Below are 22,518 nucleotides of genomic sequence, written 5' to 3'. Positions count from 1 at the left end.
CTTGGACAGTGGCAGCGAGGTCCTCAGGACGTAGATGGATTGCCTTATGGGCTAACGAGCTCCATCTGCCCGGGGAGGGGCCCCGACCGGGAATCGAACCCGGGTCTCTGCAGTGACAGTGCAGCGCCTTTACCCTCTAGACCACCAGGGGCTCCCTTCATGAAACTAGTGCTAACAAAGAGCATCCTTATTACCATACACAAGTAACAAAAGCAATCACCTCTGGATTCCACAAGAGCAAAGACATAGACAAAAGCTCAAATTAGGAAACGTGCATATTAGGTCCTTATATCTTGTAAATAAGTACCTCAGTACGACAGGGGTCCATCAAGTAAAGATTTCAGAGGGGAATTCTGAGATGCTACATACAGAATACTAAGAAACATCAAACAGGAACTATCTGCCAAGCTCAGATGCAAAGACCAGCTGAAAAAACCAGCAGCATACCATGTGAAGCAGAATCAAAGCTTGTACTTCCCCAGAAACTTGGGCAAGACCAGAGCAAAACTATTACTTTGAATCTGAGCTGTGCAAGTTGACCCAAAGATATACAGGATGATGGGAAGGGGCAACCTATTGAATATAGTGCCATACAAAACTGTTGTTTAGACAGATTTGTCTGAGACCAAATGTGAAAAAGTCTTTCCTGATGTAAAAGACGGATAAAAATTAAAGATGTTAATTTCAAACCTCTTCCCCAAAATAGCAGCATGACCAGCACCGTGACCAAGCAGCAGCAATGACCAACTTGACACAGTAGTACAGTTAAAAGAAGGAGTACTGATCAGCTCTTTGCCAACTTTGTCAGTCAAATTCCAAAGTACTGTGAGCTGTGTATAATTTTTAAAACAATTTCACATTGTCATGGGTTTGCTGACCAGCCCCCTGGGGTCATCCTAGAGATAACAGAAGAGGAACTTCCAAGTGCTGCAAAATTATTTAGAAGACCTGAAGGTCTGGAAATGGAAAAAAAGACTGCTTCTCCTCCTAAACTGATACAAGGGGGGAGGGATACTTCTGTAAATACATAGCACTTTTGCCTAGTTAGAACTGCTGTACATATAGTTCTTTAGTTTTTACCTTGCTGGTAATAAATCCTAATATTATTCTCCCCACATCAAATCTCTTTTGTCTGCATAAACCTTCTCTCAACTTCTAGCAATTGTGTGGGGAGGGTAGAAAAAAATGGCCCAAAGTAAACCCACGACACACATTACATATGTATGATAACCTTGTACCTTTATTTCTGAGAAGAGCACATGGGACTTCCTAGGAAACAAACAGGGAGCCATTAGGTTAGAATAGATGAAAACACCTGAACCATACTTATCTAGAAAACTCTTGGTCACATGATAGAGACTCAGTTTTCAAGCGTATAACACATCTGTATGCAAAAGTGAAAGAAGACTAGGAAAAAATCCTCAAATATTTTAACATAATATTTTTTCCATAAAGAGTCAATACCAGTTAAATAAAAATTGTAGTTTTGTATTCTCCACTTAATTTGCTGTGAAGTGACAAAATCAGGTTTGTCCTAAGAAACCAAAAATTTGTATGACAGAAACCAATAGAGATCTCCCAGAGAATACCTGACAGCCCAACTGTCCCAAAAATGCAATGAGTAAAAAAAGAAAGAAAGAAAGAAAGAGTAAAGTCAAATCTTATGCTCTAAGAAGTTATACCTGAAGATCTCAACATAAAAATAAAATGTAATGGATGAAAATAACATAGTTGACATTTGAACCTTCAGTCATCACAATTTTATATTCTGGCTGTCATTTCTGAGTATCACATTTTTCATGACTGATTTAAATTATCACTGTAGTTCACTCTTACCTTTTTAAGAAGTATCTTTCTGGTGTCTGAGAAGCTGCATAAACTAAAACCAAAACCTCACTATTTATTTCGGGACTCAAAATACAACCTGAAGCCTTCTACCCCATTACTACCTTCAGCAAACTCACAGGAGGAAGCTGTTCCAACCTCTAGCAAACTCTCAGTCATCTGTATGTACCTTTAGACTTATATATTTAGAATGATATATTGCAGATGATATATAATGGTTCAAAAAAGTAATTAGAACTCCTGTCATTGTAGCAAAAATTTCAAAGCTATGACTACAAAAAGTATTATACTTTAAAAATATACTAATTATTATATAACAACAGCTGAGAATAGGAGAGTCATTGTATAAATGTACAAATTATAGGAATCAGTAAAAACTTCAAATTCTTTACAAAAATTTCTACAAGAAATTTATAAGATATTACTATAAAGTTTTAATTAGGCTGTCTTCTCTCAGTTTACTTTATTCTTGGTAAAACTACCATTCTTTCTGCTATATAAATACTCCAGGATAATATAGGATTTTGCAGACCACTTACATCAGTAGAACTGTGTGCAAACTCTGCCAAAATACTTCAAAAATTGCCTCCAGAGTAAATAGCCTATATTCAACTTCACTGTATAATCTAGTTAGCATGTATCAGTCAGTATATAACACAGGTTCTTGCAACTAAGGAGCACAGCACCTCTTATGCTTCTTAGCTTCCTTCTCCTCAACTACTTCAGCTCCTTTCTCTCCACAGCTTTAAAAACCAACAAAGATTACCTGTTTCCATGGTCAAGCTTTATACACTCACCTTTTTTTTGAAGCCACACCTACAATAAATATTTGATGTGTGAGAACATGGTCTACAGTCTCCTTCATGGCAAAGGCTTTCACATGTATGAATGAACTCTAGCAAAATGAAAATACAAATATTAAAAATAAAAAAATAAAATCTATGACCTGGAACTTCATATTTATCAGGAGCATAATTGGTCAAAGATACTAAGCTATATGTGCAGCTGGGGTTTATTTCCTGATTTTAAAGGATCATTATGAATAAACAGCCAGACTGCAGACTCTGCAATGGTTTTTAAATTCAGTTTGGTTAAAACTCAAAAGCACTAATCAAATAATTATTTATTGAAATAAAGCACTTAAGGACCACTTTTTGTTTTGTTTTAAACTATGAGATACTTTGAATACTCTTGATACAAAAATTTCTAATTACCATAGCTACCACAAGAAAGAGGTTTGCCACATGTTTTTCCACATGACGGGATAGGATCTGTGCATATTTTACGTTCGACGCATCCTAGTTCCAGTAACTTGCTGAGAGGAGTCTGACCACAGGGACAGCGATACACTACTTGTGGAAGTCGTGGACAAAGCTGGCAAGGCTGAGGATGGCATACTTGCTTACAGTTGTGCCTCCCACAATTTAATTTCCTGGTTAAAAAAAACAAAATCAAAGAAACAAAAAACAAAACAAGCAAAAACTTAAAAGGGGAATTATCTAGGAGTATCATGATCACTCAGTGTGAATAAGATGACCTTTTTCTTTTCAAAAGCCTGAATTATAGTGACCTTACTTGCCACATATATTCTGACATGAGAAACTCCCAAATCCATCAGAGAATTCTTCCTTTGACCCACACAATACTTCTTTAAAGTTGCTTCCACAGTAACACACTAAAAGAAAGAGGTATTTCACAGAAAACAACACAAGAGAATATCAGTGATAAAACACCTCCAGCATATATAAAAAGTGAAAAATTGTTACAGTCAGGTTTTATTTCAGCAACAGAGGTTTTCTGTACTGCAGAAGTTGGAATTCTGGCATTAGTTGTTTTGATAAGGAGATAAAAACTAAAGGGGAGGTATTATCTGCACAAAAAGATTACTTATTAAGTAGTCTACATGGGAAGTTAATTATTACCTTAAAAGTTGAGAAAACTAACTTGCGATTTTCTATATAAACTGTTCTACGAAAATGTATTTGTATACTGGCATACATACTTACTTCAATTTCCATTCAAAACCAAGTTTGGAAAATTTCAACAGAAATCATTAGAAGCTTGTTGAAATACCTCTATTTTTCTTCCACGTACTGTTTAATTAAGTCTTGTAATTATAGTAAAAGATTCAGTAGGACCTTAGGACAATTCAGGTAAGAAGATATCATTAGTCCAAGCCCTTACTTAAAGCCGAGTTAGCAATGAGATCAGACCATGTTACTCAGTGTTTTACTCGGTTGGGACTTGAAAACCTCCAAGAAGAGAATTTTTCCTTACAGCTAGCTGTAACTTTTCAATTTACACTCATTGTCTCTCATCCTTCACACATGTATAGCTTCTTTCTGTCTTCTTAATTACTGAAAGGCCACTGTTCAGCTGTCTCAAGTAACAAAGTCCACTATCACCAGCCTGTCCTAATAAGGTACATGCTCCAACAGCCTAATCATCGTGGCAGGATTCCAACAACAGATTTTGGTTTTGTTAAGTAAAAACTGGTACTTGCCTCTTGGTACTGTGTTGGTTTGGGTTTTTTTACCCTCTTGTTTTCATAGCATAGGATGGATATACATAATCAAGTTCAATACTTACCTTGTTGCACTGTCAACTGGCAAGGTGAACATTTTCCCGCATGGCACACTTGAGTACAGCTGTGCTTACCACAGTTCAAAGTATTTCCACAAACATTAGAACAACGAATTTTTGTTGACTGCCCACAGCGAACTGAATGACTGCAGAGAAATGACACCATAGTCTGTCAGCTACCTTAACATCTACAGAGTGTTTGATAAAAACGAAAATGCATTTTCAGTAAATTTTAATAAACTGTTCTTTTATTTTTATAATAGCTAAACTTTTTTTTGTTTAGTAGAAGCATTCTTACCTTGTTTGTCCACATTCACATGATTTTGTCACAAAGGCTGGGCATGAAGGGCATGGTCCCGGATGACAAAGACTTTTTAAAAGTTAAAAAAGCAAAGTTAACTTTAGCTTTATTACACTCCCAGAGAAACAATCCACCATGACCAAACCCTCAGTACATTATCAGAACATTAAACAAGACTCCTACACTCCTGAAGAGTATGAAAGCATTATTAACACACAAAAAAGATTATTACAGTTGCAGTCTCAAATGTCACCAATGCTAAAGGAAAACCAGTATTCCTGCTGCTGTCAAATCAACAGTAACACATTTCTGCTACTAACACATTTCATATTTTACATTTCACCTTCAGACACATATCAACTCAACTGTGTTCATCACTGATAACACCCAAAACAATCTTCACATGTCCAAACCATTAATACATTTCTTTCTTCATTGATCTTAAATAGGTTAGAGATAAAAACTTCTCAGTGAATTTCTTCTTTTGAGCTGGTGGCTTTATCTTTGAACCCAGCATTTCTACTACCACCAGTAAGAGGTGTTGCTCCTCTTCCTGTAAAGTAACATGGCAGACACAGCAAGTCTGCCTCAGTTTTCTTTCTTACTATCAAGTGCAATTTCCTCTGAGTGTCATCAATGCCAGTTCTTTATGATTATCAGATCTCACCTTCTACTTCAAGAAACACTAGGTGTTCCCTATTTGCATGCAAGACCTTTGCTGGGTACAGACAAGCCCAGGTTTGTGAAATTATACTTAACTATCTTGTCTGCACCCTTTCTTAGCTAGCTCCCAGTTTCCTTCCTTTGCAAATACAGCAGCTCTCACATGGAGCAATTATTATTGGCCAGGACTGACCCGAGCCGAGATGTCCGAGCCAAAAGAAAAATAAAAAACTCAGAAAACCCCATAAACACAGACTACCCAGTTACAAGATAATTATTAAATTCCCCAAGTACAGTCACTACAAAAGTACTAATGAGTATACCAGTTACTATAGTCATGTGCTATACAGTTGAGTCATTTCACCAGCTTGTCAACAGTGGTCTGGATTCTCTTCCTCTTTTTACCACTCCTCTCAGTTGACAATAAGGCCTAATCTATCACTCAGATTATGCTGGCCCTAAGAATAGAGCCAAGCAATTACACTATAAACTAATTCAAAACAATAAAAAAAAATCCCATCACATAAAACAAACTCCAAAAAAACCAAAAGACACCACAACCCTTCCCCTTTCATAGGTCAGTTTTATGACACAATGCAGAGTTGAAAAAGTACAAGAGTACAAGGAAAGGGGGAAAAAGCAAACTGGATGAAGCAGACAAAACACAATACAGAGGGAAACAGGAAGAAAAAGAAACCAAAACCACCACTGAATTAATTAAAACTGTGTGCTGGTTTAGAAGTAAACCTGTGGGAAACATGAACCCAACTCAAGAGAATTTACAAATCAGAGTTACAATTTACTAAAAAAGATTACAGCACCAAAGATCTATGAAGGAAGACACAAAAATTTAAATTAATATAGAGAAAATTTCATTTACTGCCTTTGTAAGACCTTTTTCAAATGCTCTTAAAGCCTTGCAATGTTCCAGTTGGCAGGGAGAACTTTAGAGTCTTGGAAGAAGTTTAAGTTTGTCATGAAGTTTATTATCAGGAACATTTTATTGAAGGTTAAGCTAGGTGTTTCTTTGATGTAGAACCTTACAGTGCAAAATGAATTTCAATGTATTAAATTAAAAATGTGAAGAGAACTCACTCTATGAAGTGCTATGGATGCCACAGCTAAACACTAAAAAAAAGGTTTGCAAAGCGCTCCCCTTTCAAACAGCTGCTTGCCTGTTCCTCAGCTCTGCCAAGTCAGCTGTTTGCTGTTTATATAAATGGTTACTATTTCAATAAACATGAGTAAATACTAAAGATTTATCATTAAACCAGTGTAAATTACCTTCATTTATTTTCACCCAAAATGGGGCTAGCTGGTGCCACACTTAGCACAATCATCCAATTAAACTCTACTCCATAGAAAGGAGATTAACACAATAACATCTACAGTAAAAAACAAACAAACAAAACCCCCCAACAACAAAAACAACAAACAAACAAAAAACCCAACCAGAAAATTCCCAAACAAACAAAAGAATACCCGGATTGAGGAATACAGTTGTGAATTGGCCAGTCATTAAAAAAATCCATTTGCAAGGTGTGGCAGGGAAAGCAAAGGCCTCAAACCCAAAATGTAAACAAATAACCACCATACCACTTCAGCAGAAAATAATTTGTTCTGATGGTATAAAGGGGATCAACATATAAATGCAGTTGGTTACAGGCAGCAGTTGGCTGAAGAATTGCTGTATCTCTCTAGGCTAATTGCTTTAATTTGAACACCGATGTCAGAAATTCCTTACAAGCACAAAGGAGATGCAAAGTAATTTGAAAGCCTGTGATGGTTTTGGCTTGGATGAAGTTAATTTTCTTCACAGTAGCTAGTACGGGGCTATGTTTTGGATTTGTACTGAAAATGATGTTGTAAATGAAGAGATGTTTTCATTATTGCTGAGCAGTACTTACACAGCATCACAGGCTTTACTGCCTCTCACACCACCCCACCGAGGAGGCTGGGGGTGCACAAGAAGCTAGGAGAAGACACAGACAGCTAACCTCAACTGGCCAAGGGAATATTCCACACTATACGGTGCCATGCTGAGCATATAAGCCTGGGGCAAAAGAAGGAAGGGAAGATGTTCAGAAGGGTGTCATTTGTCTTCCCAAGTCACTGGTACATGTGATAGAGCTCTGCTTTCCTGAAGATGGCTGAACACCCACCTGTCCTTGGGAAGTGGTAAATGAATTCCTTATTTTCCTCTGCTTGAATGCATAGCTTTGCTTTACTTATTAAATTGTCTTTACCTCTACTCACAACTTCTTCCACTTTTACCCTTCTATTTCTCTCTCCCATCCCACATCAGGGAGAAAGTGAGCACCTGTGTGGGGGCTTGTTTGCTAGCTGAGGCTAAACCATCACAAAGCCATAATCAGCAGGTTCACAAAACCTAAGGTAACATGGCTTTGATTCCAACTGAAAATATGCAGGATGTGTACACCTCACGACATCATTTTAGACAGTGCTTGGAGACAAAGACCTCAAAAATGAGGGTCTAACAGTGCAAAACTGAAAACTATGTCAAATTAGACCACACAACAAACACCACATTTCTTGCCTGAAACTGGCTGTCATCCTAATCTATATCTTGACCTATATGAGGTTTAATATCCTTTCCAAAAGCATCTATGTGATGCTAAGAGCTCTAGACATTCTCATTACCCATATCACGATGAATTCTCTTTTTAATCTTGTTATTTGCATCAATTTCTTGCAGGAAGATGCCCTGCCTAGCAGAATGCATATGATACATTCTGAATTTGCCACCTTCTGATTTAATTGAAGGTCTCATTCCCTACTCAGGGAACACAGTGGGGCCTGGGAAGGGGCAGGGAGAGAAACTCCCTTATTTCCAATGCTTTCTTGATAAAACTATTCATTTTACAAAGTATTAAAGGATCCAAATTTTTTCCTGAGACTGTTAATCTAATTCTTTCTCCTCAGCCACAAGAGTCCAATGATACTAAGTTTTAAAGAGAAACAGGTTCTTCAGTAATTTATTTCCCTTTGATCTACTTGATTTGCTACTTTGTATTACATTAAGAGTTATGTAACCACCTAAGCAGCACTTAGAAGAGCACAACCAACTGACACCACCAAAAGATTACGAGACTAGCCACATCACTCTCAGAGCTGCTCATTCTACAGGGGAAAATTTGTTCACAGAGCCTCACATACAGCATAACACAATGCACACAAGAAGGCAGACAGGAGGGAAGCTGAAGTTCAGACCACCACTGCTGGGGTGAGCGGCAAGGCCGCAGAGCCCCTGATCAAGGATGCAGGGGTGAAGGGTTTTGACTTAAGACACTTTGGGGCCGAATTTCCCTGGGGAAAAGCAGGGACTGCGAAGGATTTGAAAAGGTGCCAGACCTGACCAGTAAGAAAGGAATGTAAATAAGAAGTGAACATCCAATTATATGTGAAGGCTGGTAACAAATTATAGATAAAAGAGCTAAGAATAGTAATGGTATGTAAGATTCTGGACAGAGTGTGAGTGCAGATGTGTGAGAACAAGAAGTAATGTACTAGACGAAGCAATAAAAGCTGAATGTCGGCCATCACCATAGAGGTGCCTAGTTTTTATTTCTTGGCCGTCCTCAACTTACTACAACACACCACCAACTGGTACAATGGCTTGCTTTCAACACCTCCTGTACTCTGCACATTTCATCTGCATGGCAGAGGGAACAAATACAAGCATCATCATGCAAATCAATAAGAACAATGTTCCTCTGATGTCATGTATGAGGAGAAGATGTTTGTTTGATCATATCAGATAGCTCAAGTATAGATACATAATGTGTGGTTTCTGAAAACTCAGACAATACTGCAATTCAAATTTTGTTACAGACACTGCATAAATAATTCTGATCTATAAGCATCTAAATCTCACATACTCTGACTGTTGATGCAATAGCTACAAAGATAACAAATAAAGCAAGTATCCTATGACTCAAATGCAGGTTCCTCAAGACTCAGATTCAAGTCTCACCAATGAAAAGCGTTCATAACAAGAATTCATCCAGATGAGGTCTTTCAGAGGCTAAAGTTCTGCAGATACAGAGATCTGTTCAACTAGAAGACAATGGGTGCTGCTGGACCTTAAATGAGACACATACTTCAACTGCAAAGGGTTTCCCAGAATAGATGGAAAGAGCAACATCAAGAGCAGCACCACAAGACTCAGATATCACACCACACTCAGTGTACTGCCAATAACAAAGGGACTCATCCCTACTATTAACTAAAGTCACATAGACTTAAGAGGCACGTGAACAGTCTTCCCAAAGGAATTTGTCATACCGTCAGACTGTGAGGTAAAAAGTCTTGATGCTGACATGAAACATTAGACCCAGAAGGGGCAGGGGCAGGCATGGTGGTGTGGTGCTGAAAAGCTAAAACAAAAACAGCTTTTAGGGTGAGCAGAATGGCAGTTCTGGTTCAAACCTTATTACCTTATGGGAACATGTGGGAGCAGGGGAAAATGGCACACAGCAACTCCACAATCCAAATAAATTACTGCTTGAAAGAAAAAGTTCTGAGATCATCTAAACTTAAGCAAGAATCATGAAATACACTCCTGGCCCTGATGGCAACATCTATCCTTGAGCATTCTCTTGAGGAAAAACTCCGCCCAGGTACAGATCGCAATCCAGACTTATCATTTGAATTCAAATGATAAATCTCTACATCTCTTCACTCCACCACTTTGATACAGCAAGAGGGAACCAAGTTTCTACCTAACATTCCCATATGCGGTGGAATGTCAAAAACTCAGTAACACTGATGTTGAAAGTGCAATCATCTCCAGGTCACTATCACAAGTCAGTATCAAAACTACCCATTATCTTGATCTGCACCTCTACTATTTCCTTACCTCCAGGACCAGATGATCTCAGCATAGCTTTACTCACATGGAACATGAGCTGAATGAAAACATTTTAAAATATGATACAACTGGTCACAAATTGGGACTCAATTTTCACAGCTTTTTGATATGACTGCTATGGACTAGGAATTCATAGTGCCCCCAATGGTACAATATTGCCAGCACTCTTCAAGACTTCCCAGAAGACAATGCCAGAGACTAAGCCTCTGCTGTTGACTAGGACAGAAAAGAAGAACGTCTGGTTCTTCCAAGCACTACAGGAAAGTTTGTCAGGCAGTAAACTGCAGTCATGGCATTCTCAAAGTAGTTAAGAAAACTGTTTATTTCTTACTGGACAAAATTTATCTCCGTGAACACACTCCTCTCCTGACATGGAGGCCTGCAGGTGGCCTCCAAGAGAATCAGTGTTCTGTTCAGGATATCAGCCACATCAAGTGTAGTGTGAAAGATGACCTGTGTTTCAGTTTTACCTTGCAAACCACAGCAAAGAGGATCTAGCATGATTACATGAATTAAGAAAACTGCTATAGCACTGAAATGAAATATAATACAAATATATGTGCATAAATACATAAGACATAAATACAAATGAAATCTAATACAGAAATCTAATACAACATTTTCATGTGTGGGAAAGAAGTATCAAAAGGTAAAAAAGTATTCTGTCACTTAATAAAAGGTTGAAATGTATTCGAAACAGAACACATTAAATAAAAGTTCATAGTGAAGTTCAACTAAATTTCTGAGCTTTAGCAACCCTTGGAAGAAGTGCCAGATGACCACCTATTTCTTGGAATGACTGAATTTTTTCACTATGTACCAAGAGTAGAAAAAAATGCTTCCAACTATTAAAAATTTCTCAAAACAGAAATATGAACAGACATTATGGACCAACTTCCATACATGGAAATTTAGGCTGCATACATTAGGAACAACACAATTTTTTTTTTTTTAACTAGCATGGATATTTACAGATTGAAAAAGATCATCTTACGCTGTTAATCTTAACAAAACTACCACACTGCTAAAAAAATCTAAAGGAAAACATCCAAAACCGAAAACAGAGGTGCTCTCCTTTGCCTCTCTTCACTGAATTATACTAAAAAATGTTAGCAAAACCAAGTTGGGTTACATATACTGACTAAAATCTCCAGGAGGAATTCTGGTTAAACCATTTTGTATCTCAACAAATAAATACATATAATGCCCTTTTATCCTCAACAGTTTAAAAGCCAAAGAAAGGAAAAAAAACAAAGCAAACAAGTGAGAGGTCCTTCAGTTTAACCAAGTTGCACTGATCTCAAATTAAGATACACAAATACTATTACATGAAAAGCAGCACCTAAAATATCTAGAGGACGACTAGACACATGTTTAAAATTACTTCTATTCACTGTTATTTCTCTTCTTCAATGAAAGTTCTTGAAACCAAGTCAGACAGCTAGTTCAGTTCCTAAAGTATGATAGATATGGTGCTATAACTGTTGTGGACCTCCTGTTCACATTGTCATACGAACTCACTTTAGACATACAAACACAAACAACCTCCATTCCTTCCAGGCTTCAGCTGATCTAAAAACCTCTTTAGGTTCTAAATATTCAAGCATATCCTGTAGTCAAAAAATACACAAATAAGTCTTCAGAAATTTTGTCTAAATCATTTCAATGTTCATATGATAAACATTTTACTTACATGTTACAAAGATGTGGACAGTCCAAACACTGTCTCTTCTTTCCACAAAGCTCCCCACAGCTATGTGGGATTTCATTTCTATTCCATTCAGGATTGTGCACCTTACCTAAACCATGTCAAAGACAAAAATATATTTATTGATTTGAAGACTGATTTTTTAAAAAAATATCATACCAAAAAGGAAAAGCTATATTTTCAATACTGGCAGTAGTTTTCCTCGGAGGAAAAAAAAAAAAAAAAAGGCAAGAAATTCCCAGAAAATAAGATCTAGCTGGTATGGTGATGGGAAACAAGGAATTAAATAGGGGAATAGGGAATTAAATGAGTGGGCAAATTATAAAAGACACTTCCCAAAAAAAGGAGCAGGTTCTACATTAATCGAAATATTAAAGGTTGATGAAGTTTGATGAATGCAGCAGGAAGTCTTAAACAAGAAGTATGTTAGCTTTGAGTCTTCTATTTTTAAGATTAGCACTAAAACTCATGTCCAAATTATGTATCATTAATGTAACACTATCCACAGAAGATTAAACACTTACATTACAACACTGTGCTCTGCAGATAATAATATGGCAGACAATTTAAAGTCCTTACTGTAGATCTCCTAAAACTATGAAATGGTCTTTAAGCACAGGCAGAATTTCTTCCCTATTTAGCAGACAGATGACCTGTCTTAAAAAGTCTCATTTTCATTTGGTCAAAACATTCAGTCATGGTCAATTCATTCTAACAGAATTATTATCCCTATACTCATAAGATATTTAAAACCTCTGTCTTAGCTGCACCGCATTGTTCCTAACCAATTCACTGACACATTTAGATAAAAAAAAACATAGATAAAATTATTTCCTATTTCAGTTTCTTTAGGGCAAGTTTACTGACACCAAGTTCCGGTCTCAACTTCAGAACATTCTATTTTGTAGAAAGTGAGGTGAAACTTTCCCATCACTCTAATCTAAGGAAGGGAAACCTATGTGAAATCAACACAGATTTCAGAAATATAAATGCCAAACAAAACTTATCCACACGACTGCAATTAAGTTACATAATTCATTTCTCCTTTTTTGTCATATATTTGTGGGCTGGTGAATGCTTTACTCATGTTAATTACCTTTTTTATTAAACATATATACACATAAAGATCTGAAAAGTCTGAATATTTTTTCCTATTTAACCTGTATGTGTTCCTGAACAACATAAATGACAAAATTGCTAAATCAATTTAAAGATTTAGGTGGTTTTGTGTTTGGTGTATCTCACCCAAAGAAAAGACGTAACACATGCAGATTATTTCATTCCTTCTACCAAAGGAAACTTTCACAATACTAGCCCAAATCTATCATCATTCCATAAAAATCACTATTTTTACATTATGATATGAAAATATTTATCACTTCTGATTTAGTATTTCTTTCTTTTTATTTTTCAGACACCATATGTGCAGTTCTCTGTGCACCCACCTGCCAGTGCAATAACTTTTTTTTGCAGTTAAATTTCAGACATGTAAGCAAGCAAGCACCAACACTAAAATTCATATTAAAAAAAAAAACCTAAATCAAAATGACAACACTGTTTTTCTTCACAAAAGCAAGCAAGAAACTCACCACAGAAACAAGTGTAAGTCTTAGGAACTTGCACAGAAGCATTCTGACAAGCTGGACATCTCCAACCACTATTGCCATCTGTAGATAAAAAAATTAAAGATAAAAAAACCTTGAAGGAGCTAACCTGCAAACCTAGAATAAGTGCTTTTGCCTTGCTTCTTACCACAGGTGCAAACAAATAATTTTCTTCCATTTACTCAGAAGTGCTGAGAAAGCAGGTTAATAAAAAGGCATTTTATACAGTATCAGCATCTATACAGCAGTGCTACTATGTTTGATCAGGCTTCGATTCTTTATAGAAGCAAAATCAAATTTTAAAATTCCATTTTTTCTATTATCATATGCCCTCCTACAAGACATACCGCTAGAAGACAGATAGTCATCACATCTAAAGATGTGAGAAACAAAGTGTTAAAGAGAGGGAAACGGGTGAGAAAAATGTAGTTCACTAGTCTAAAGTATTTTCCTTTTCTTTACCTTCTCATGAGTTTAAGTGGCAAGTTTAAGTAAAAGACCAACTTAGTGTTGCTTCATGTCCACAATAAATCAGTTTTATATAAACTAGAATAATCTACTTAGTTCATTTAAAGTTGGTAATACCTAGACATTGACTAGGATATTATTCTTCAAGCTGGTATTTTAAATAGTGGTTTTCTTGCTTCTGAGTTACAGAAGGGTTCTGGTTAGCAGTAAAGGAAGAACTTCAGCATAAGGAAAGTGACATTAATAAAGATATTTCCCAAATTCAGTATACATCTGGCTATGAGTATTATGAATGTAAGAGCGCTACTGAACACAAAGGGGAGCAGAGAGAAGAGAGATATATGTTTTTATATCTATATATAGACATTAAAAAAATTAAAGAAACTGATTAGCACTTTTTGTTTCTCTTACCTAATAAATTCAATGCCGGTAAATTAATAAAGCTGTGATTTTAGAACTGTTCTTCACAATTAAGAAATCTAGCCAAGATTCATGATACTTTCACGTTACAAAAGCAGAAGGGATTGCACACAGGAAACTTCATCTGATGAGACAATTGCACTATAACGATGCACACACACACACTTAGGTTCTCTTAAATTGGGTCGAAGACTTCTTACGTTAACCATCACAATGCACAACGGTAATCATTTTTACAAACCGAAAATGATCCAAATTATAGACTGCCTGGACACTCTAAAAATGCAAATCTAAAGCATGTATATACTTCATGCCTGTTCTTACCACTCATTATCCTGGCTACCAAGACTGCTGCAGAGATCTGGACAATTAAGGGTTGAGCAGCTGTAGGACAGTGACACAAGACATATATTCTAATACTCATGCTCAAGAGCAATCTGCATTTCCTGACCAAGATTTTTTTTCTTTTAATTGCTACAAAAAGAAGCATCTCTCAGAGAGTAGTGTTAAAAGCTACCAAAGTGTAAAAACCAACCAAAATATGTATCTGCTGACAAAACTGTCAGCACCTTATGTGGCTCCTGCTAAAGCTAGCGTACTAAGCCCTAAGGGATTATTTTGTACGGTGTACTTAACAACTCCATTAACAACAATTTCATTAATTGTTATTCCACACTATGTTTTTCAAAAGCTGTGAAGGTAAGTCTACCCTGAAAGCTTCAGGAGACCAGGAGGCAGCCTCTCCTATCAACAACTGCCCCAGAACAGGACATCTAGTCCTCTACAAGCAACAGTTTCTCTAGAGTATAATGAAGGTCCCCATAAAATAGGAACCTTTCACCAAGCAAAACAGCCTTTCAAGATATATTTGGTTCTTCTTCATCACTAATTATCCTTTGCTCCTCCAAGACATTAAGTACATTCATGCGGGTCCACCCACAAGGAATATACAAGGTTGCTTTCCTCCAAAATTAGAATGAATAAAAGTTTTCTTCAGGATTCAGATGCAATTACAGTAGTATAGAATGACACCTGACATCCACATTTGTAAGGAGTGGTCCTATAAAGACTCCTAACAAATCCTGATTACTGGAGAGAGTGATAAGGAGGATGACCTTACAGAAAGAATATTCCACTTTCTTGACTCTTACAAAGTAGGCAGAATTCCAGTCAAAGACAGCAAAGGACAGTTGTCTTAGCAAAATAAACACACCTCATTCCGTTTTACTAGAGATTGGTTTAGTATTTGCTATCCTCTCCCTCTTTCTGGGATAAAAAGATTCCTTACTTATAATTTATTACTTATTTATTTATTATTAATTCAGAAGTCATGTTAGAGGCCAGCACAGAATAGAGATACAGTTGTAATAACTCAAATATCTCCAATCCTTCCAGACAAAATGGAAATATCAGTTAAATTAAATTACCTTCTCTGCAAAGAAGGGACAAAATGACTTAAACTTTTGTTCCATCAGTGTAAGTGCACCACTGAAGCATCAGTTTTTTAAAGAAGTTGAAAAAGGAAGGGGGCAAGTGACAACAATTTCCCCTCTATAAACATAAAGTTCTTGTGTGCAGTGCAGATATTTTTGTCAGACTGACCTTATCTAAAGCAATATCTGACCTTACCCCATGTGATATATGAAGGTCACATTCTTTCAAGATATAATTCAAAATGTTAATGAGATGCTTGTTTCCTCATAGGAAAGAATCTTTCCACATGAAGGCAAAGTGATGCTGAGTGCTGCTGACAATTTACACTGTAGAAATACTAAATGTTGGATGTCAACCTGTTGAGGAATACATCTGGTTCAGATGCAGATTGAAATGTGGGTGAGAGTCCAAGACAAGAGGCTACGAACTGCCAACAAAGGGCACGAAGATGGGTGACACCAGCCAGGTGAAGAGACACTGAGACACAACAGGAGCTGTGAACGGCCAACCTTTTAGATAACAAAGGGCACAGAGACCAGTGGCCTGAGCCAGGTGGATGGGCACTGGGAAAGATAGTAGGAGTGGAGAATTCAGGAGGAAGAGTAAGCCTTGTGCACTCTTGGACTCTGAGGGGATAAAAGTCCAGGAGTCTTTTGTTTGGGATCCCTCCAGGGAGGCACTGGGTTGAGCTGTTTCTGTATTACTGTAGTACTGCACTGTGAATAAATTGCTTAGTTAACTAGACATCTGAGACTCTGCTATGGGAAACCTGGTCTTACTGTGTGAGAGGGGGGTAGAGGGAGTCAAGATGGGCACCTGTTGGTTCACTGCAGCCGCCCACTGTGAAGGGGCTTTGGTCCCAGCAGTTAAAGTGTCTGGTTTTGAGAGTGTGACTGCCAGAGAGTCTTGTAAATGCTCAAACTGTGAAGTTCCCTTAACACAAATCACAAGTCTAATGTTAGCAGATCAAGAAGAGAGCAATGCCCTGTGACTCCCCACAGATAATCAGGAGACTCTTTAACTTGGCCAAACCAGATGCCGTTTTTCAGATGACTGTCGAGACAATAGAAGGCAAAGAAGTCTCAGAGGAAAGACATCTTCAGTACAAAAGAGGCCCTATGAGGAGACAACATTGTAGAGTGCAAGAAGACTGTTACGGTAACCTTGTTCTAGAACGAGTTTCTAGAATCTAGACATCTACAACTAAAAAAAGTTCCTCACATTTCTTCCCATCCCAGTATGTCAACCCCCATGCAACTTTTACCTCATTGACACTGTGTAGCAGGATGCTCTGCCCAGGAATGTGATCAAGTAACTCTAACAATTTGTGAGGCTATCAGTGGTGGGCTGAGAGGGGGCTCATATGCTGGTTCTAATGTTGAATTATGCTAAAACCAGTTGGACACATCAACCCCAAACTAACATCTTAATAGTGAGGCAAAAATTTGGCAGATAAGCCACTAAGCTGACCTGGAGACATGACTGGTAGTCAATCATTTTATAATGTAAAGTCCAGTTCCATGTTCATATGGTAGATTTCTTCTAGCAAAGTCTTCTTGGAATTTGTGTGGAGTTTTCTCCCTTGAAGTTGGGATACCTCTCAAGTATAGTCCTGGAGATTGAGTGAAAGAGATTTTTGCCCAGGACAACTGGTATAGGTGAGCTACATCAAATTGTTTCCGGGTTTTTTTGCTAGCTTTAATATTAATTGCTTTGATATAGTGCACTATACTATATTTTACTATGCATTTTAGCTTTTATGCACTGTAGTACACAACTCTGATTAAGGTCCTTTGTCTAACCATTTGTCATAATAAAAAATACATTTTATATAAATATATCCAGTTTGCCATCTTTAACCCTGCAGGACAAAGTTGCACTTAAAACCATTGACAAAGTCTGATGCTAATAAGACTGGATCCAGCTGCATCTAGGTGCCTCTCTAAGAAGGACTTTAGAAAGCAAGGGAGTCCTTTCTGTACCTCATGACTCAAGAGGAAGGCTTCTCTAATAAATTTTGTCTGAAGTCCCCACTCCTACCCACAACATACAATGATCTAGAATAGTTCACTCTCCTCTCCAGCTGGACCCATTGGTGCCAATCTGATGGCCTGCTGTGGACCTCAAAATTTTTATGCTGGTTTCTCTCCTGCACTGTCAGCCACCACTGCACAGCTGCAAAATTGTGAAAAGTTTACTCAGAACCTTTTCTCAGAAACTTTGCCAGGCACATGTAGACACACACACACTCAACCTCTCTGCTTGATGCCGCCAGACTTCCAGAATTTTTCAGAAAGATGCCCACAGATCTTCTGTGCATGCCCAGAACCCCTCCTGAATGAGCTATTGGGGCACTTACTAGAAGAAACAGGATTATAAAATCCCCAATTTTGGATGCATTTGCAGGCCCCCTCCTCTGATGGACCAAGACTGTGTTTTACGACCATCATCACTCACACATCACTGGAGCCACAGATGGTGATCAACCTCTCTCTTTTCCTATCTCTCTCTATTTCTCTTTCCAATTTTCCTCTCTTAAGGTGATCATACACTTCAGAATCACTATATACCCCTTTTCAAATTTGTTATGTTTTTTTCCAGTTATGTTTCAAAGCAGCAGTTCTAATAAAATTCATTGTTTTATCAGTTATTTAGCATCATTTCTCTTTAATCCACCCCAACAGATCCCTTTAACAACAAACCTGATTGCCCTGCCTCACAGGCGAGTCACAATACTGGTTACTTTAAACAATATCTCTAAGTAGTTTTCCAACACAAGAAACACATGAACATGGCTACTAGATTTATTTGAGAGGAAAATTATTTATACATACAATATATATTGTGGGTATATATATATTATATATATAATAGGTAAATTTAATATAAATTTGAGAAAATACCAACCTTCCGCTTGTGAAGCTGGTGATCGTGCCCACTTCTTAATGCAGTTAAGGTGGAATACATGATAACAATTCTGACAGCTCCACACTGGGGCTACTATTCGGACCACCTCACAGCATACCATGCACTCATACTTTTCTGTGGTCAGTTGTTCAATCAACGACCCTGCAAATTAAATATATTATTTGTGCATAAAACATCAGCTAGCTGAGAAACAAAATTCAAATGAAATTCCAAGATTTCTTTTAAATCATAACAAAACTTATTTTACCTGTGCGGCTATAAATGAGATATTGATTTGCTCCTGGAAGTTTTCAGTTTGATACTTTGTATACATTTCTTTAGTTTCAGAGCAGGAAGAAAGAGAATGAGCTTCCCATAAAAGTGGCAACAAAAATTCCTGTTGATGAATAGCAATCTTCTGATCTTAAAAATTAGTTAATAGTCTTAAGAGTGGCAGAAGTTTGAGATTTTACTCATCACTTTGTATGGGAACTTTATCTTCACATAAAGTTTAAACCAAAAAGACGAAAGTTCTTGGCTACAGAAATTTCAGCCAAAATTAAACTTAATTCCTATCCTTGAGTATTCCTGGGGGACCACACAACAAATATTAATGATGGAGTGCCTGAATTATGTGAAAAAGTCCTTTTTAAACTGGCTGTTTTAGGAGTGGAATTACTGGGAAACAACAGTAGAAGTACAGGTCTTTTGAAGCATATGAAAGAATGCAAGAAGGTACTTTGAAAATAAAGAACTCCACATGAAAGTCAAAACCACCTGAATAGTTAGATGTGCAACCATAACAAGAACACGACATTGCTTCATTTCTGTCAGCTTAATTCTCCCATCAAGGTAAGGCTACCAAGTCCACCTTAAAAATGTCCACAGAATTTTAAAATATCTTAATTACAAGTGTAAAGTAAAAACGTACTATTTTTAGATTGTGACAATACAAGGAAAGTTCAAATTCATACTGAAGGAAAAAAGATTAAAATAACAGAAAAAAATTACTATAAACTCAAAATGTGCTTGTACCACACGTGACTGCAAGCAAGCCCATGGCTGCCTGGAAACTTGCCAGTGTTAACACTGTTTGCTCTCCTTAATAGGATTTTCAAGTTTCTTTTCTAGCCCTCCTGCATCAAGCACAAGATTTAAAATTAACAGTCATTTCTCCTTCTGTTGACCCATAATTATTATCTGCCATAGAAGAAGCATCCTCAACTGAAACTTACTTTTCTCCAGAAGCATAGAGCTATACAATACTCAGAACCTATACCTGTACATGGCTTTAAAATGGTTTAAAAAGCACAAACTCAGTCCTGTGCAAATAGTGGCAGACACTGTTTCCAAAGTAGCTCCCAAATAAAGCATGCAAACAAAGACTGACATTTTGGAGGGAAAAGTTCCTTAAGTTGCCTGTAAGAGATTACTACTTTTCCTGCTTTTTGCACATGATGATTTTCACTTAATAATAATGCTGGCAGATTTTTTAAAGAAACCAGGAGCACAAAAGTTATTGCATTTAGGTTACAAAGGAACAAGGAAGATCTTGATCCTTGAGCTTCTCGTAATGGAACAAATTTTTCAACTAGAGCTATGCTTCCTAGTTATGCTACTACTTTTCTCAGGTCTGAAATAGAAGGGATGCTGAGAAACAAAATTTTCAATAGATTTGATACCACAGTTGAGATAACTCTATCCATCTCTATCATTCTGGGCTGCAGAAGATAAGGCTGAGATACTTTGCTAAAAAAAATTAATATAAATCTTGGTGTTTCTCCTTATTGCCTCTGAACACTTAAGCCTCTTGCCACTTAAGCTTATATAAAATTGAAAGAAAAAGCTACCTAGGTTTCTGCTGAAACAAAAACACTTTAGCACTGAAGAGATTCAGCTGATTTCCACTTAATGTTTTCAGTCACTAGTAGTATGAGTCGGCAGAAAATTCGCTCCAACATTCAAAACCTGTGAGTCTGCTTTACACTGTGAACACTACGTTTCTGTTATCAAACTTCCAAAAATAGTATCCAGAGATCGCCTCTATTTCTAATTACCTTTCAATACTACCACTGCAGGAAAAAAGCACAACATTCAGTTAGGAGCAGAATACAGTTTCTCTGTCTTGGCATTTTCCTATTTCTACATAACATGAAAAAATTCATTCTGCAGACATCAGTCCTTCTCCAGTCCCATTCTTCAGAATGATCAGAATTTTACTTCCACAACACACACATTTTAACGTGGTCTCTGACCAGGTCATCATTTGCAGTTTGATAGTGAAACAGAAAAAAACTGTAAACAAAGTCTGTCCTTCCCTAGTAAACTTATAGAATATGTCCTCACTCAGAAACCAAGCATCTACATTTAATTCTATCTTTTGAAACGAATATCGATCTAATGTGAAATAATAAGCTTCTTCAGCTACTCAAGGTAGTAGTTGAAGAGTTTAAATTATTCATGATTGTATCTTTAATGCAGGAGTACAGGGCAGTCTGGAATGCTTACCTGTATGAGTTTCTTTGTTTTTTGGTACATCACTTTGCTTTTTCCAGTACTGGGTCCAGCTAAAATGAAGTGCAGGTGCCTGATCCCCCTTTAGCAGGAACTTTCTTCCATTGAGTCTGAGAGACTCAGACAATTGATGCCTGGCTTCCTTGGTCAAGTTTTCATCATTTTTGTGGACAGGGAGTTCTTTCTTCCTCTCATTTTTATCTTTTGGAGTATATGCAATAGAAGACTTCTTACCTACTTTTGTGTTTTTACTACGGTGAGAATCATGTCTTTTCTGACAATCTTTTTCTACAGAGGGTTTATTCCACACAGGCTTCCGGGGATATCTTTTGTTTACATAATTGTAGCCTTTCTGCTCATCCCCACTACCAACAGGTGCATCACAAAATGCCTTTCCAACAGACGATTCTGAAGAGTCAGATTGTGTTAAATCCAAAGATGGAACATTTTCAAACAGCTCTACTTTCTGTTTAGAGCTCACTCTCTTTTCACGGTCATGTCCTTGCTTTCCCTTCTCCCTGAAACCTCTTCCAGACGCATGCATCAGATGTGTTTTCTTTGGCTTTGCTCCTCTGCTATCTGCATTAGGTACCTCCCTGTCACTTTCTGAGGAGAGAAAATCATTGTATCCTCTAGGAGGTGCTCTTCTACTAGGTACTATAGCAACATCTGAAATACCAGGACCTGCAGCAGCCTCAGCAGCACTTTGCCTTATCTTATTTCTAGTACATGTGCTATCATTTCTGGATCTGTGCAATCTCTGGCTTGGCAAGTTGCGATTCTTCAAACTTTTACTGGTATTAAAACACTGGTGGAAGTCTTCAGAATTCCCATATTGACTTTCTGGATTACAAAAGCCATGATGCTTTGTGGAGGAGCTTTCATAGTCTGTACCTCTTTCAGAAGACAGACTAGGAAATGATAAATTACTTCTATTCTGATTACTGTTAGAGTCTTTCCTATCTTTATTTACCCAGTTTATATCTGTAGGTTGTCTTTCTCCAGGAATGGAATCAGCACCATCAGGATTGAAATTCAATGTACCTAAAAATTACAAAATAAAAGCAAATAAAATATATAAAACTATGAAATAGTAAATACTTCTTTTCAGCAAAATTACCACACATGCAAAGGTCCAGAAGTTCAGTCAATTCCACATTTCACAGAACAACTGCAAACA

The 22,518-nt window shown here is 37.2% G+C and overlaps 1 protein-coding gene across 3 annotated transcripts in view; it reads right to left on the bottom strand.

Annotated features, from left to right (window-relative positions):
• The window catches only part of NFX1 (nuclear transcription factor, X-box binding 1), a 66,079-nt gene that overhangs the window by 39,702 nt on the left and 3,859 nt on the right, over nt 1-22,518 (bottom strand). For all 3 annotated transcript variants that reach the window (XR_003572968.1, XM_027899348.1, XM_027899349.1), the window contains exons 2-11: nt 21,333-22,382; nt 18,825-18,986; nt 13,581-13,658; nt 11,977-12,082; nt 4,727-4,798; nt 4,435-4,574; nt 3,421-3,520; nt 3,060-3,277; nt 2,643-2,740; nt 1,239-1,269 (exon numbers count right to left, since the gene is read on the bottom strand). Coding sequence is in view for 2 of the 3 variants with exons in the window: in XM_027899348.1 (XP_027755149.1) it covers nt 1,239-1,269; nt 2,643-2,740; nt 3,060-3,277; nt 3,421-3,520; nt 4,435-4,574; nt 4,727-4,798; nt 11,977-12,082; nt 13,581-13,658; nt 18,825-18,986; nt 21,333-22,382 (2,055 nt within the window). In the remaining variant the exon portion in view is untranslated. The remainder of the gene's footprint in view (nt 1-1,238; nt 1,270-2,642; nt 2,741-3,059; nt 3,278-3,420; nt 3,521-4,434; nt 4,575-4,726; nt 4,799-11,976; nt 12,083-13,580; nt 13,659-18,824; nt 18,987-21,332; nt 22,383-22,518) is intronic.

Source organism: Empidonax traillii, unplaced genomic scaffold, assembly GCF_003031625.1.
Source record: "Empidonax traillii isolate 1590-97213 ecotype Southwest subspecies unplaced genomic scaffold, ASM303162v1 scaffold659:size354235, whole genome shotgun sequence".
In the NCBI taxonomy this organism is placed as follows: Eukaryota; Metazoa; Chordata; class Aves; order Passeriformes; family Tyrannidae; genus Empidonax; species Empidonax traillii.
The sequence above is the reverse complement of the archived record's forward strand: the minus strand, read 5'-3'. Positions and strand labels throughout refer to the sequence as shown.